Here is a 16,073-nt window from a genome sequence, read left to right as displayed (position 1 = left end):
GGAAGGCTGGGATGGGCGTCAGGGTGCACAAGCTCGGCCGCCTCCGGCAGGGTGGTGGGCCGATTGTGCGTCCCAGCGATGGAGAAACTGACCTAAAATGGTGGCCCGAGTGGAGAGAGAAGTCCCCAGCCTAAGCCCCAGGCAACTCCCTCATAACCCCCTCCAAGCCACACCCCGAGCCGGACGACACCTCCCCCTCCCCAACTGAAGGAAGTTCCTAATTCAAAAAGCTGCTCAAAACCTTGCTAGGAGCTCAGTCTTTGGGAAGGATCCCGCTGAGTCCGCCGGCATAATAAAGCTGACTCTCTTAACTCTCTGAGTGCCGCTTAGGTTCTTCCTGTCCTGGTATCCGTAACATTCTTGGTTCTCTGACCATGAAACCCAACCGCGCTGGCCCCTTGAGCCACCGGTTTGGGCGAGAGCAGGCCGTAGAGTGGCGGGAGAGCCGAGACACGGGGCTAGGCGCGCCCTGATGATTGTGGCAGGCCCAGGACCAGCGACCTCCCACTGGCTCCTGCCCCTGACTCCCTGCTGGACCCCAGTAGAGAGAAAGGACGCACAATCAACCAGGACATCGGACACGGTAAGACCCTGGGGCCCGGACCCAGTTAGGCCTGCCTAAGGGCAGAAGGGGAGCCTGATCACCGCCTGCTGAGTCCCACTTTGGACTCTAGTTAGGGCCGTTCAGGGGGAGGGCGTCTTTCCTCCCTGAATGAATGTGTGTGTGCTTGGTCCCAAATGGGATTCTGTATGGATCCACTGCCTATCGGCTACAGAGCCCCAACTTGCGTTCCATGGTAGCGTCCTGGCATATGGTGATTCGCACTCTCGGAGTGCGACCGAGCCCCGGGCTTATACGGGCACACCTTAGCCAAGACGTACCCAAAGTTCCCGTGAGGAACACGGCCAGGCGGGCGCCTGATTGAGACCATTCCCTTGTCTATGTGACACCGAACATCCTGGGAGGGAGTCACGGGAAGCCCACGGTTCTAGACTGCATGTTAAAGAATTTCAGGAAAGGTTTCAGAGGTGACTACGGGGTCAAAATGACCCCTGACGTCTCCGCACTTTATGTGAACTGGAGTGGCCAAGTTTTGACGTGGGATAGCCCCCAGAAGGCACTCTTGACCTCCCCGCGATTCACCGGGTCTACATAGTTGTCACCGGGACCCCAGGACATCCAGACCAGTTCCCTTACATTGACTTGTGGTTGGAAATAGGCCGAACCCTTCCTCCTTGGGTACGGTTCTGCTTCAATAGTAAGGGACAGTCCAGGATCCTCGTTGCACGGAACCCATGAGGCCGCTCCCAGAAAGACATGACTAAGACCATTTACCAGGGAGACCCTCGACGAAGAGCCGCCACCACCTCCTTACCAAGTTAGGGGCGCAAATCTCCTTCAAACCATCAGGTCAAGCCACCATGTCACTGCAACCCCCGTCAGAGGAACTTATTCTGTCTATCACCACCCCGAGGGAAGAAGAATGGAGGCTTTACGGGACCAGCAGTGTAGAACAGAACCCAGAAGCCTACAGGGCCGATTTCCTGGAGGTTTGGGCTGAAGATAACCCGCCTGGGCTAGCAAAACATAAGGCTCCGGTTTTGGTGGAACTGAGACCTGGAGCTCAACCCCAACACCCCATCTCCAGGGAAGCTCGGGCAGGGATTCAAAAACACCTCGTCCATCTCACAGCAGCAGGGATACTCGTAGAGTGCCAGTCGCCATGGAATATTCCCCTCTTGCCGGTATGGGAGTCCAATGGAGAATACCGGCCAGTGCAAGATTTAAGAGCGGTAAACCAAGCTACGGTTTCCCTACACCCCGTAGTCCCAAATCCATATACTCTTCTCAGGCAGCTGCCCCCGGAAGCTGTATGGTTCACCTGCCTGGACCTGAAAGATGCATTCTTCTGCATTCGGTTGGCACCCCAGAACCAATCTCTGTTTGCCTTTGAATGGACTGAATTTTTTTTTCTTTTTTACTGGGATGTACTCTTTTTTTTTCAATTAAATTTATTGGGGTGACAATTGTTAGTAAAATTACATAGATTTCAGGTGTACAATTCTGTATTACATCATCTATAAATGCCATTGTGTGTTCATCACCCTGAATGGACTGAATCTGATACCGGCCGGCAGCTCCAGCTGACATGGACTCGGCTCCCACAGTGCTTCAAAAACTCCCCAACCCTCTTTGGGGAAGCGCTAGCCTCAGATTTAGCCACCTTCCCTTGAGAAGAATACCGCTGCACTCTATTGCAATACGTGGATGATCTGCTCCTAGCCTGTGCCACCGAGACCAGTGCCAAACTGCGACGCGGGCACCCCTGTCCCACTTAGCCGAGACGGGGTATAGAGTCTCCTGGAAGAAAGCCCGGCTCTGCAGAAACAAGTACAATACTTGGGCTTTGTCATCTCCAAAGGACAGCGGGCCCTCAGCACCGAGTGGAAGAAAGTCATCACCTCCCTCCCTCAGCCCCGCAACCGGAGGGCACTCCGTGAGTTCCTCGGAGCTTCCAGCTTCTGCTGGATCTGGATCCCTGGCTTTTCGGCAATAGCCCGGCCCTTATATGAGGCTCTAACTGGTCAAGAAAAGGCCCCCATGCTATGGACAGAAGATCAAGAACCGCCTTCCAGCAGCTCAAGAGCTCACTTGGACAGGCCCCAGCCCTCGGGTTACCTGATGCTGAGAGGCCATTGCACTTATTCGTCTGTGAGAGAGACAAAGTAGCCTTAGGACTGCTGGCCCAAACAGTTGGACCATGGCTCTGTCCCATTGCCTACCTCTCAAAGAAACTAGACCCAGTAGCAGCAGGTTGGCCACCATGCCTGTGGGCCCTAGCAGCCGCTGTGATTCTCATCAAAGAGGCAGACAAGCTCACCTTAGGTCAGAGACTCATAGTTAAGGTACACCACTCAGTCACCACCTTAATGAACAGTCAAGGACCCCGATGGCTGTCGAATGCACGGCTGACTCAATATCAAGGGCTACTCCTAGAAAACCCTCGGATCTCGTTAGAAACTGTGTGCGCCCTAAACCCAGCCACTTTCCTGCTAACTGAGGAAGGGGATCCAGAACATGACTGTACAGAAGTTTTCGAGGTCTACGCCACCAGACCTGACCTCCGGGACAGCCCACATCCTAACCCGGACTTTACTCTGTATACTGATATTAGCAGCTTTTGAGGGATGGAAAACATCATGCGGGGGGTGTGGTAACCACTCCCGAAGCAGGGGCACTTCCACTGGGATGGTTGGCCCAACGGGCAGAACTATGGGCACTAAGAAGAGCCCTTACTCTATCCGAGGGCCGAAAAGTCAACATCTACACGGACTGTCCGTATGCCTTTGCAACCGTCTGTATGCTTGGGGCTATATACAAGGAAAGAGGCCTTCTGACCGCGGAGGGAAAAACTGTTAAAAATAAACAAGAAATCCATAAGCTCCTACAAGCCATTGGGCTTCCCCAGCAGGTTGCAGTTATCCATTGTCAGGGCCACCAGAGGGGCAATGAGCTCTCAGCACTCGGGAACCAGCTCGCCGACACCACGGCGAAATCAGCGGCGATGGGAAGCCCTAGTGAACTACTCTTGGTCACTGACACCACCTCCACGTGCCTCTCGCAGTACACAAAAGAAGAACTCAGATGGGCGAGGTCAGAAGGGGCCACCAGATTGCCACAAGGGTGATGGCAACTGCCCGACGGAAGCCTCTTCATCCCAGCCCTGCTGGGTCCTCAACTAACCGCTGAATATCACAAGTTAACCCACTTAGGAAAAACTGCTCTCAAAGGCCTTCTAGCCAAAAACTTCTGCGTTAGCCAGCTGTCAGCTCTCTGCAAGTCCATCGGAGAACGCTGCCTCACTTGTGCAAAGAACAATCCAAAGTCCAGCCCTAGCCCCCATCCCTGGGATTCAGAGACGCGGTACCGCGCCTTTTGAAGACCTCGAAGTCGACTTCACTGACATGACAAACTGCCGCGGTACTAAGTACTTGCTGGTCCTGGTCTGTACCTACTCCGGGTGGGTCGAAGCCTTCCCCACTAGGACTGAGAAGAGCCACGAAGTAGCCAAGGTCCTCCTTAGAGAGATTATTCCCCGCTATGGGATTCCACTTTCTATCCACAGTGACAACGGGCCAGCCTTCATAGCAGAACTCCTCCAGATGGTAACCAGAGCCATGGGCATCAACTGGAGACTCCATACAGCATACCGACCACAAAGCTCAGGGAAAGCTGAACACATGAACAGTACCCTCAAGGAAACATTAGCTAAACTCCACCAGAGACCTCCTTAGGGTGGGTAAACCTCCTACCACCAGCCGTCCTTCAGGCGCGCTGCACCCCTGGCAAATATGGATTCTCTCCCTTCGAAATTATGTTCAGGAGTCCCCCTCCCCTGCTAACCAGCCTCCCTGGCAACATTCGCCAGCTGGGGTTCTCCAGCCTCCAAAACCAGATGGCCGCGCTAGGCAGGGTCCTCACAGATGTACGTGCTTAGCTTAAATTCTGGAAAGGGCCCCCATTTCTCTTTGGGGCTCTGATACACCCTTTTACCCCGGGAGATCAAGTCTGGGTCAAAGATCGGAAGCGCGAGCCCCTCCCACCACGGTGGACAGGCCCTCACACTGTCATACTTGTTACTCCCACCGCTCTTAAAGTTTCAGGCATTGCTCACACTCGAGTTAAAAGAGCTCAGCCGGAGGACGACGCCTGGATCGCCCAATCTGACCCGGCCCGTTCACTCCGCCTGACCCTCAAGAAACAGCCCGGATAAGCCTCGCCGTCGTCTGCCCAGCCTCCATCTTCACTGTTATTGGACTCCTGTTTATTAGCCTTTGCTGGTCTTGTTGCATCCTCCCCACCGAGCTGGTCACCACTGGAAAAGGGACTATTAGGGTTCTACTTCCTGTTCTGGGCTCCTTGCCTCCTCTCCCTAACCTGTCTTAGGCAGCAACCATGATGGTTGCTTTGGCTTTTTTTGCTTTGGCTTTTTCTCATACTATCTCTTCCCTGGGAAGGAATTACGACCTCCCCTTTCTGTCCCTCAAGCTGCCGGGGAAAATGTGCTGGCCACACAGCCTTCTCATACTTTACCCTCATGCCCTCGGAGTGTTACACCACAGTCTCCCTCTGCTACCTTGGGTCCAAGTGCTGTTGGACGGGAAAAATCACTAGCCCTAACTGCCCGGGCGCACTAGGAAGACAGGCATGTGGGACCTATCTTACATCGGTCACTCTGATGGGGGAGGAGTCCAGGACCTGGCCCTCGCCCAACAAATCAAAGACAGGGTCCATCAGGTTTCCATCCTCTCTGTCAGGAATCGCCCCCTTTACCAAGGTCTCAGCCTAACCTCCCTGCAGAGACTAACCCGCATCCCTGATACCTCGCTATTCACCCGGCACGTCCTGAACACCACCTACAGTTTGTGGGCGACCACCTGGCTAAATGCCACTAACGCTGCCTCCACCCCCGCCTGCTGGATTTGCTTTCCCCTCGCCCGGACCAGTTATATTGGAATCCCGGTTCCCCCTGACTGGAGCCCAGACAACAATACCAGCCCAAACAATGTCACCTACACCCTCGGGCCAATAGCTGCCCAAATCCCAGTGGCCTCCACGCCCAACTATACCTATGTAGTTTCCCCCAGGGTCACTTCCTGGGGTAAACTACAGCCCTCCTTATGCGCCCATAACCTCTCAGTTCCCTGGGGTACCCCATACTGTGCCTCGCCTGGCATCTTTCTCCTCTGTAATGGACTTGTTTTTCACTGTATAGATTTTAATCTCTCCAATCTTTGCATCCAGATTTTCCTCACCCCCGAGGCCTCTCTGTATCTGACTCTGAGCTGGAGGCCAGGCCCCCCACACACACACCAGAAATGTGTTGCCGCAGCCCCTTTCCTACTCCTGGCAGGCATCTTCGCTGGGGTCGCTACTGGGACTGCCGGGCCCAGATCCTCTGTCAGTTTCTATCACAGGCTCTCCCAGGAACTCAACGATGACATGGACCGAGTGGCCGATTCCTTCGCCACCCTCCAGTTTCAACTCAACTGCCTTGCAGCAGTCGCCCTACAGAACAGGCAGGCGTTAGACCTACTCACTGCCAAGAAAGGAGGCACCTGTCTGTTCCTAGGAGAAGAATGCTGTTACTTCGTCAACCAGTCGGGCATCGTCACCGCTAAAGGTTGTGAACTCCACGACCGCATCCAGAAACGCAGAGACGACCTCCACGGCTCTTGGGGACTCAATCCCAGCTCGTGGCCTTCTTGGCTCCTACCCCTAGCCGGCCCACTCCTCACGATCCTCCTTGCCACCATCGGGCCATGCATAGTTAACGCTGTCATACGTTTCATAGAGACCTCCATCTCCCGTCGGGCCACCGCCCAGATCCCTGCCCTGCGGGGTTATCGTCCTCTTAGCCAATATGATGATCTCCAAGTTGTCACCACTTACGATCATCAACGGGGGAGCATGATGGGGAAACTGACCTAAAATGGTGGCCCGAGCGGAGAAAGAAGTCCCCAGCCTAAGCCCCAGCCCACTTCCGCATATCCCCCTCCAAGCCACACCCTGAGCCAATCACCAGATGACACCTACCCCTTCCCCGACTCAAGGAAGTCCCCAACCCATAAAAACCTGCTCAAAACCTTGCTGGGGGCTCAGTCTTTTGGGAAGGATCCCGCTGAGCCCGCCGGCGTAATAAAGCTGACTCTCCTAACTCTGAGTGCCGCTTGGGTTCTTCTGGTCCTGGTATCCGTAACACCAGAACTATGATCTAAAATTCATCTAAGCCAGCATCCCCAGAGCTGGAAACCCCTCCCCAGCTTCCCTCCGCATGCACACCCCCAGCCACGGGACGCTCACTGCCTCGAACTTTCCGTGGACAGCTTCCACCACTCCAATAGGCATCCTCCTAGTGGACCCCCTGGGGTCGTGCCTCAGGCGGGTGCTGGACGACACAGCATGTTGTCAAGACCCCGAGATGGACAGCCCAGCCTCTGAGTCCCTATAACCAGGATTTGTCAGCGTACGCTACCTTCCCACGTTCTCTGGATTTGGTTTTGTAACCTGCACTCTGTAAACTGCGAAGGGGCTCCAGATGAGCTTCTGTGTCCGTGAACCCCCAAAATTGAGTGCAAAATTTAGTATATCTGTGTGTGTGAGCTTTTTATTCCTTGAGGGAGGCTGTAACTTGAAGTTACTTAAAAGCCCAGTTCAACTACACAATCCCTCCTGACCCCCCCACCCCCACCCTACAGTTGCTCCATCTGGCGGTCCCTGTGCGTTGCGACCCATCTGTTATGGTGTGATGGATACGCCCATGTATGCACCCCTTTCAAGGTCTGCCCTCCTCCCCCACCAAACTGGGAGTTCTCTAAGGCAGAGGCCATTCTGTCCTATTCACTCTTGAATTTATAGGACCCAGCGTATATGCTGGAGATTGGGCGGTGAGGGGAGGTAGAGGAGTCACAGCTGTTTCTCTCTGTGAGATGCCCCACTCCTCAGGAGCAAACTTGGGGAGGTGTGTACTGGGTGGGGTACCAGGAACAGCCAGAGCTCCTGGGGGATATGGGGACAAGCTAAGCCTGCTGCCTACCCACCTGCCACTTCCTACGCCCAAATGCAGCCTCTTCCCACCACCACCAGAAATTCCACACTGTATTTCCCATAAAGCCTTTAATTTTTATCTAAGGGACTGGACTCCCTGTCTGGGCTTGGGGTGGTGGAATGCCTGTCAGGCTGGCTGCCGGTGGGTTCTGTCTTTGGGGGACTCTGAGAAGAGTGCTCCATTCTCTCCCTCATTGACCTGTGGCTCCTTAAAAATGAAGACAAAGGTCGAGGCCGCTGGGCCCTGCAGCTCCCCAACCCCACACCCAAGGAGACCTGGGCTGTAGGAGGGAAAGGTCATTGTCACTGATGATGTGGCTTCAAATTTGGCTCCTACGCTGTGTGACCCTGAGGAAGGGACTTGCCCTCCTCAAGCCTCAGTTTCCTTCTTGTGAATTGGGCCTCATAATCCCTGCTCTGCACCAGATTGCTCTAAAACATAAGGGACAGTATACGTGGGGTGACTGGCATGGCACCAGACCTTAAATGGGGGGGGGGGTTGGTGTGTGGCCCCTCAGATGGCTGCAGATTCCCAAGCTGGTTCTGTTGCTTATCCACTCCTGTGTCCTTGGGCAAGACCCTGCCCTTCAGGTCTTTAGTTTCCCTCATTGGGAAATGGGGGGCTAACCCTGGTGCCTCCTTCCTCAAGTGACATGGAGAACAGAGCCTGGGGAAGGCCCTGCTGACTGCTGGACTGGCAGGGTTCTCCAGGTTGGGGCGGGTGGCTGAGGGGTGGACAGGGCAGGCCTGCAGCTGAGATTCAGGGCGGATCAGTATGGCTGCCTACAGAGTTCTCTCAGCTTTTCCCCAGACGTCCAGCGCAGGTTGAAGGGGGGCAGGGAGACGGCTGGAGGAGACCCTGCAGGGCCCAGAGTGCTGGTGATGGCACCCCTTCTCCCCACAGCAGGGCACAGCCAGTCTCTTGGTCAGCTAGATGGCCTCACCTGGGTTTCCTGGAAGTACCCTCTGTGTGCCTCTTTCCTGCCTCAGCCACCAGCTGCTCCTCATCCAATCCCAGGGCCGACAACACCTGGGAGAAGCGCCGGGTCACCGTGAGCCGGGCGTTGGCCTGAGGAGAGAGAAGGTTTCCCACACTGCATCAGGACCACCTCTGATTACTGAAGTGGGTCCCAGGGCTTCCGGATGGGCAGCAGCCTGGGGTCCCACCTGAAGGAGTCCACTACCACTTTGCCTCCCATCCCACTCAGCCAGTAAGGAGCTTTGTTCTTGGGGGGGGGGGGGGGCTGTGTGCTTGCCCAGGTGCTAGCCCTCACCTGCATGGCCTGCTGGAACAGGTAGGGCCGGGCCTGCACCCTGTGCTGGATGCCCTGCAACTCTGCCTGGTACTCAGCAAAGCGCTGTCGCTCCTGGCGCCTGTGGGGAGCCAGGCTTCTGGACACCTCACCATGGACACCACCCATTCCCACCTCTGAGTCACTTGCCCTCATTAAGGACTGGATGTCCTCCCGCCCTTACCCTTACAAAGCCGTTTCATTCCCATCCTCACGCTGGATTCCTCTTGAGCTCAGTGGAGCGGGAATTAGTCTTTGCCCCATTTTATCCATGACTACCCTGAGGCTCAGGGGGTTTGAGGGACTTGTCCAAGGTTGCACAGCTGGGAAGTCAGCCTGAGCCCTGAGCCCAAGACCCCTGGCTGTGCAGCCAGGGCTTGCTCATCCTCCCAGCCTCTCCCAAGGGAGAGGGGCTAGCGCTGGCTTTTGAGCACCTGGGCACCTGCTTGCCCAGCTTCTCCCCTCCCCGAATCCACACCCCTGCACCCTCACCCTGTACCTGTGAGAGGAAGCTGTGGCTGTTGGCTGTGGCTTTGGGCAAAGCCCTGCGCTGGGCTCTGGGTTATCTTCTCTGTGTTACAGGGACTAAACATGCTTGCCCACATTCTCTGTGGTTCTTATAAGCGGACAGCTTAGAAAATGGGACAGAAACTAGAGAAACGTGTTGTAAATGAAAGAACCCATCCTGGAAAGCTAAAGATTCTGCTGGGAAGGCACAAACCTATTTACAAAAACTCAATTTGTGCCCTTGTCAGAAATGTATCTGCTCAACAAGCTGAGGCTTCTGGCAGCAAGAGGGGCCCTCCGGCCACATCACACACAGGTCCAGGCATCCTCTGGGGAAGCACGGAAGAGAGCTGCGGGGTGTGGTGGCAGCACCCACACACGGACGGGAGGGGACATGCAGACAAGACTGAGCCTTGCTGAGCCTGGCCCCTTGGCTATGAGCCAAGGGGGGAACTTTCCTCCACTCAAGAAATCCTATGGCCAGGAACAGAAGTTATTTCAAAAAGGAGTCTTCAAGGGCGGCCAGTTGGCTCAGTTGGTTAGAGCGCAGTGCTCATAACACCAAGGTCACTGGTTCAATTCCCACATGGTCCAGTGAGCTGCGCCCTCTACAGCTAAGATTGTGAACCACAGCTCTCCCTGAAGCTGGGCTTCCGTGAGCAGCTGGGGGTTGGCGTGAGCTGCCTTGGGTGACTGTATGCTGCCAGGAGCAGTTGGTGGCCAGTGTGAGTGGCCAGCAGGCAGTCATCGTGAGTGGCCGGCAGCCGGGAAGAGCTGCTGGGAGCGGCCGACTGTCTCAGCCGGGGGGAGCACAAGTCTCACAATCCCAGCATGGGCCAGGGAGCTGTGTCCTACACAACTAGACTGAGAAACAACGGCTTGAACCAGAGTTGGGGAGGGAAGGCAGAAGAAAGGGGGCAACAAAAAGGGAAGAGTCTAGGCGTCTTCACCTTTCAAGAGGGAATTTAAAGCAGTTACGAGGCACAAGGAGTGGGAGAAACAAGCTGGCGTTCGGTCGCTGTCTTGCCTGTGACACCATGCATGTTTTTCCTGCTTGATTCTTTATGCTACTTCTGCTAGAATTGAGAAAAAGCTCTTGTCTGGGAGCCCCGAGCAAGAAAGGAAGTGGTGTTAGTGGCTGTCAGCCATGCCCATCACCTCGGAATGAAAGGAAGGCACATCACCTCCCCGTCGCAGGACGACCTCTTTTGTGCCCACCCTCCTGGGCAGGGCAGTCTCCAGTGCAGCTCAGACAGAGCAAAGCTCACAGGCTGTAAGGGCTGAGAGACCCCGTGGGAAATACCTGCTGCCAGGTAGAAAGTAAAACATGCATGTTTGAAACACTCCTTTCACTGACATCTGCTCCTTGGAGTTCTGAACCTTACACTTCCTGCCTTAGTAAAAAACAATGAACTTGAGGTCTGGCATGAAAGCATCTCCCGGGATGAAAGAAGAGGAAGCAGAGAAAGGGCTGCCCTGGGGTGCCCTATATCTGAACACTGGGTATCAAGCCCTCTGAGGCAGTAAAAGGCTGCCTGAGTTGGGATCCCAGCTCTGTCGCTCACGTGCGACCTTTGGAAAATTGCTTAAACAGCCTCAGTTTCCTCACCTGTAGAATTATGGGAATGGTGATAATACCTACCTGAAGGGCCTGCTATGAACCTAGAAGAGATTTCCTTTTAAGTATGCATTTGCTTTCTTTAAAAAAAAAAAAAAAAATGGGGTGGAGAAGAAAATAGATGACGCTTCACCAGACTGTGAATAATGGCAGTCTCCACGAGTGGGATCCCTGGTACTGCCCACATTCTACATCGACTATTTCAGTAATATTGGACTTTTTTTTTTTTAAAGGAAGGCGCAGCTCAGAGTGGCCCATGCGGGGATCGAACCAGCAACTTTGGTGTTAGTAGCAGCCTGCTCTAACCAACTGAGCTAACCGGCCACCCCCAATAGTGGAATTTTTATAGTAAGCATGCCTGGCTTTTGGAATCAGAAAGACAAGATTTGAGAGTGTGAGAAAGCACATAGAACATTTTAGCCTTGAGTGTTTGACAGCCTCAGAGATTGTTGTTATTAACCAGGTGACCTTGGCCCAGCCCCTTCTGAGCCTCAGTGTCTTCATCTGTAAAGTGTGGCAAAGTGGCCTGGCCTGCCTGCCTGCCTGCCTGGGCTGGAGGATGGCAGTGGAGGCTCAGCCCTGAGGACAAGAGAGGGCTGGGTCTCCTGGTCCTTCTCTGACACGGCACTGCCTCCCTGTCCTCTCCCCACCAGGCCCTGCGCAGCCCGGGCTTCCTACCTCAGCTCCTCCAGCTTGTGCTGGGTGGCCCCCGGCCCCCGACTCCCTCTGGGTGCGTAGGCCGCCAGGCAGCCGGCCACCTGCTGCTGGACCCGCTGCTCCCGGGCCCTCCGCAGCTCGGCCTGCTGCCGCTTCTCCTGTTGCTGCCGCTCCCAGGCCTGCAGCAGGCTTCTTGGGTGGGAAGTGGGAAGAAGGGAGACAGGAGAGGTCTGTGGGGAACAGGAGCCTCGTGGAGGGTCAGGGGCCCGGTAGGGGTGGATAAGGGCCTGAAGGGAGGAATTGCAGGAGCCCAGAGAGCCAAGGTCTGTCATGGAAGTCTGACATGATGAAGGCCGTATCTGGGGTCAGTCCTCGGGCCCAGCTCAGGGCCTTTCCCGACTCTTCCTGGAAGCCTCCTGCCTGCTCCAGCCAGCAGTGTGCCTCTACTCCGCCCTGTGGAGCTCAGCGTGCACACCTGTGACCTCACCTGCATTGCCAACTTCGCCCTGCAATGCAGCTCTCCTTGAGAGCAGGGGCCAGATTTGTTTTCTCTGGCCCCCATAGCTAGTAGGAGCTAGGTGAACATATTTTGGCTTGAGGGACAGACATGATGAATGGATACAAAAGAGAAACAAAATGGTGATGTGATCAGTGGATGGATGAACGGTATGGGTGGCTGAATAGACAACACCTAGATTGACCTGGAACATTCCTCCACAGATCTCATGGCCAGTTCCTTCTTATCAATCAGGTCTTTGCTTCAATGTCAGGGAAAGAGATGCTCCCTGACCACACCATCTACCTCCCAGGTATTTTCCAGCTCTAGCTATACATTTTGGTAATTTCTTTATTGTCTCCTTCCCAAGTAGAATATAAGCCCCATGAGAGCAGGGTTTCTTGTCTGTCCTCTGTCACCAACGTATCCCTGTTAGGTAGAACAGTACCTAACATACACAGAAACTCAGTATTGGTAAATCCATGCATAATTGAAACATGGTCAAAGAGAAAGATAGACAGATAGACAAAGGGGTAGATGCAGTCGTTCACTTAGCACATATTTGTTGAGCACCAACTGTATGCCAGGTCCCGTGCAGGGCACCAGAGAAGTGGTGACCAACAAGATCCGGCACCTGCGCTCAGTCTATACGCAGGGAAGGGCCGACAGCCCAGCACCCCACTGCAGTGCGGTGTGGTAAGAGCTATGACGGAGGCAAGCACGGAGGACTTCCTGGAGGGGTGCCTGACTCGAGAGTCGCAAGATAAATCTGAGCTAGCTGGGTGGATGAGGGAGAGGGGTCGTCCCAGGAGAGGAGGGAGGGAAAGCGTGGGGCATTCTAGCCACTCTGACCAGCTGGCGAGGGAGACGGGAGCGTCCTTCCCAAGGAATCTGGGCTTTGTCCCAAGGGCACTGGGAAGCATGGATTTCGAGCAGATGATAACAGGGTAAGAATTGAGGGGTGCTATCAGAATGCTGAGTGGATCCACACCTGCCACATCTAATTGGTCACCAAGGCCACTGAGCCAGTCTCCAAATATCTCTTAAATGGACCCGCCTCTCTCCATTCCCATGATCACCCGGCTCAGGCCCTTATTATCTCTCACCTCGACAATGCCAACAACCCCCCCCACCCAGTCTTCCCCCTCTGCTCCCATTGTCTCTTGTTCAAACCCCAAGTACAGCAATTATCTAACTCGACTGCCATTATTGCTGCTTGCCCATCTGTCTCCTTTTCCAGCAGACCTTGAGCTTCTGGCTGGGGCCAAGTCTTTTTATCTTTAATATATCCTGAGGACCCATGAGTTAATGAATTAATGGAAGGATGGAAGATGGGAAATGAATCAAAAGTTGCTTGTGTCAATAGACTGTTGGCCAAGCAGACAGAGAGATGGATGGATGGGTGGATGGGTGGATTGGATGATCAGAAGACTGGTAAATGGATGAATGACTAAGTGTCTCCTGGAAACCTGGCTCCTCCCTACTCCCTGCTGTGGGCTCCCACCCGCCTTCTTCTTCCACCTTACCTGGTGGCCTCCTGTCGTTTGTAGAAGGTGCGGTTAGGGAAGTTGGCAAACATGAGAGTCTCATCACCTCCCAAGACATGGGCCTTCCCACTCCGGTTGGAGGCCTGAACAGCAGCACGCAAAGCCTTCCAGGGATGCTTTTCAGGGCCTATCCACAGTGGGACAGGTCAGGGACTACCCTATCTCCTGGCCCACTGGGCAGTGCCACCCACACTTGGAGCACAGCCCAGTCCTGTCTGAACTCCTGGCCCAGGTCTCTGGCTCCCCAACCTCTCTCCTCACTGTACAACTTCCTGGGGAACCCAGGTGTTGAGCTCATACTCACCACAGTCCAAGTCCTGCTGTAACTGTCTCTGTAGCTTCTCCAGGTCCCATGGCCCCTCCAGCTTCTTGGCTCTTGCCTTCCTCCTTTGCTGCCCTTGGGGGTTGTTGGAGATGCCATTGTTCCCTTGGCACTGCAGTTCACCATCGTTGGAGGCCTCCTCACAGGAATTCCACCCCTTCCTCCGAGAACCCACCCTCCCTCTGTGGGGGGCCCTGTGCTCCCCTTCCTCAGCCTCCTCTGTCGCCTCTGCAAACTGTTCTTCCTCCAAGATCGACCACGTCCTGGGGAGCTGGGGCAGTTCCCCAGGGCTCAGACGACTGCCGGTCTCCTCCGCACTCGCACTCGCACTCGCACTCGGGGCTTCCAGCTCAGATGCTTCCTCAGACTCTGCTCCTGATCCTGACCTCTTCCCAGGCGGCTGGAGGCCGCACTCACTGGGCAGCTCCAGCTCTCGGCTGGAAGGGGAGCTGAGCTGCTGTCTCCTTTCCAGGTTTGGCACCTTCATCTTCCAGCAGAAGCCCTCGGTCTCTAGGAGGTGGGACTTATGCCTGCCCTTGTGCTGGGAGATGGCTTGGGGCAAAGGCAGGGCTTGGTGGCCAGGGGCCAAGGAGGAGCCAGGCTGAAGCAGAGCCCGGCCATCTGAGGTAAAGCTCTCCCAGGCCCACTGGAAGGGGAAGGAGGGTTTCCGAGGAGGAGAGGGAAAGGCACTGAGGAGAGAGAGGGCAGGGAACAGTGGTCAGGGTCAGGGTGCCGGCCCCGAGGGGGCCTGACAGCCAGCATCCCGCCCGGCATTGCCCAAGCTGCTTACTCCTCAGCCTCAGCAGAGCCATGCTCTTTCTTGTTCCAGCTCCTGGGCCTCCGGTCCTTCTTTGCCATGTGCCCTGTACTCCGAGACCTCTGCTGCTGGCCCAGAATGATTACACCATCACCAACCCCAAGACTCCCCTGGGCGAAGACAGGAGAGGAGGCCCAGCTCCAAGCAGCCTCCTTGACCACCTGACACCTCCCCCAGGTGACCCTGCTCTTCTCTGCCCATGGGCTGGCCCCTCTGGGCCCTTGTTATACCATAATATTAAAATAGCGACTGCTACTATTTACTGAGCACCTACTGCGTGCTCACGACTTTCATGCATTAGCTCATTTAAGTTTCCCAAGGACCCGGGGAGGTAGATACTCACTGTCACCCCCATCACGCAGGTGAGAACACTGAAGCTCAGAGTTCCTGGACTTGAACATGTTGAGTCTGTCCCCAGAGCCCAGATTTGTCACCATCGCACTATGCTACCTCTGGGCCTGGACCGCTCTTCTGAATGCCCCAGAGGGCCCCAGACTTGCTAAGCCAAGGTGGAAAAGACTCATTGTCTTTCTGCAAACCCTGCTTCTCCTGCAGTGCTCCCTAAATTGTTCCATCAGAAGGCTGGGAGTCATCCCCAGAGCGGCGTCATCTTCACCCCACATCCTTTAGGCCTCCCCATGGTCCCTTCCTCCCTCGAGCCTCCCTGACTCTCAGCAGGGCCTCAGCTCCAGTCTCATGGCTTCTCGAGGGCCTCCCTCAGCCCTGGCCTCCCCTGACCCCAGACAGCCAGCCTGCCTCTGGGCAGTTGGAAGTCTCCCATAGGGCCTTCCTCACCTGCTCAGCCTGGGGGATGCCTGACAAAAGCTTGAGCAGCCCTGTGGCCTTCACTGCAGCCTGGAGCCTGCGGTCCTGCCCTGGTGTCCCCAATGGCGTCCTGACCAACTGTTGGTGGGTGTTTAGCATATTGGTATCCTGCCCATCCCCCACCCCCATCTGCCAGCCTTGGAACTGCCGGCCCCACCATCTCTATGGCAACAAGACCTCAGCCAGTCTCCAGGGCTCTGGCAAAAAGCAGGCCAGGAAGGGTCAGCCAGGGTATGGGAGGCCAACTTCCTCCCAGAGGGGAGAGTTCAGCAGGATGCTGAGGAATAGTTGAAGCCTGGGAGGTCAGAGACCCGGAGCTTAGTCCTGCCTCTGCAGGACTCCTCATTGACCTGGTGTAAGTCCCCTGCCCTTGCTAAGCCTGT

General features: G+C 55.3%; 1 protein-coding gene, 1 long non-coding RNA gene and 1 other non-coding gene across 3 annotated transcripts; 2 read left to right on the top strand and 1 right to left on the bottom strand.

Annotated features, from left to right (window-relative positions):
* Positions 1-6,719, top strand: LOC109450446 (uncharacterized). The gene is made up of 2 exons (XR_012497636.1): positions 1-583; positions 4,660-6,719. It is a non-coding gene; the product is annotated as an uncharacterized LOC109450446 (transcript).
* A 940-nt stretch (positions 6,720-7,659) lies between these two features.
* Positions 7,660-15,819, bottom strand: TSGA10IP (testis specific 10 interacting protein). Its single transcript, XM_074336718.1, has 8 exons — positions 15,661-15,819; positions 14,839-14,975; positions 14,031-14,737; positions 13,706-13,853; positions 11,705-11,875; positions 8,884-8,983; positions 8,554-8,678; positions 7,660-7,817 (listed from the first exon to the last, which is right to left on the bottom strand). The coding sequence occupies exons 1-8, from the start codon at positions 15,817-15,819 to the stop codon at positions 7,679-7,681; spliced, it is 1,686 nt and encodes a 561-aa protein (XP_074192819.1). The 3' UTR covers positions 7,660-7,678.
* On the top strand, positions 8,630-15,819 carry LOC141572289 (uncharacterized). The gene is made up of 3 exons (XR_012497637.1): positions 8,630-8,732; positions 14,521-14,674; positions 14,878-15,819. It is a non-coding gene; the product is annotated as an uncharacterized LOC141572289 (long non-coding RNA).
* Positions 15,820-16,073: the final 254 nt, after the last annotated feature.

The sequence above is a fragment of the Rhinolophus sinicus genome, linkage group LG06 (genome assembly GCF_036562045.2).
Source record: "Rhinolophus sinicus isolate RSC01 linkage group LG06, ASM3656204v1, whole genome shotgun sequence".
NCBI classification, from domain to species: domain Eukaryota; kingdom Metazoa; phylum Chordata; class Mammalia; order Chiroptera; family Rhinolophidae; genus Rhinolophus; species Rhinolophus sinicus.
The sequence above is the reverse complement of the archived record's forward strand: the minus strand, read 5'-3'. Positions and strand labels throughout refer to the sequence as shown.

What these genes read in the sequence shown, in the direction of transcription:
- TSGA10IP (XM_074336718.1), bottom strand. Translation starts at nt 15,819, where the DNA reads ATGGGGGTGGGGGATGGGCAGGATACCAATATGCTAAACACCCACCAA. An exon ending in AAACGACAGGAGGCCACCAG is followed by an intron (nt 11,876 to 13,705) that starts GTAAGGTGGAAG and finishes TTCCCACCCAAG; the next exon opens with AAGCCTGCTGCAGGCCTGGG. An exon ending in GGTACTTCCAGGAAACCCAG is followed by an intron (nt 7,818 to 8,553) that starts GTGAGGCCATCT and finishes TTCATTTTTAAG; the next exon opens with GAGCCACAGGTCAATGAGGG.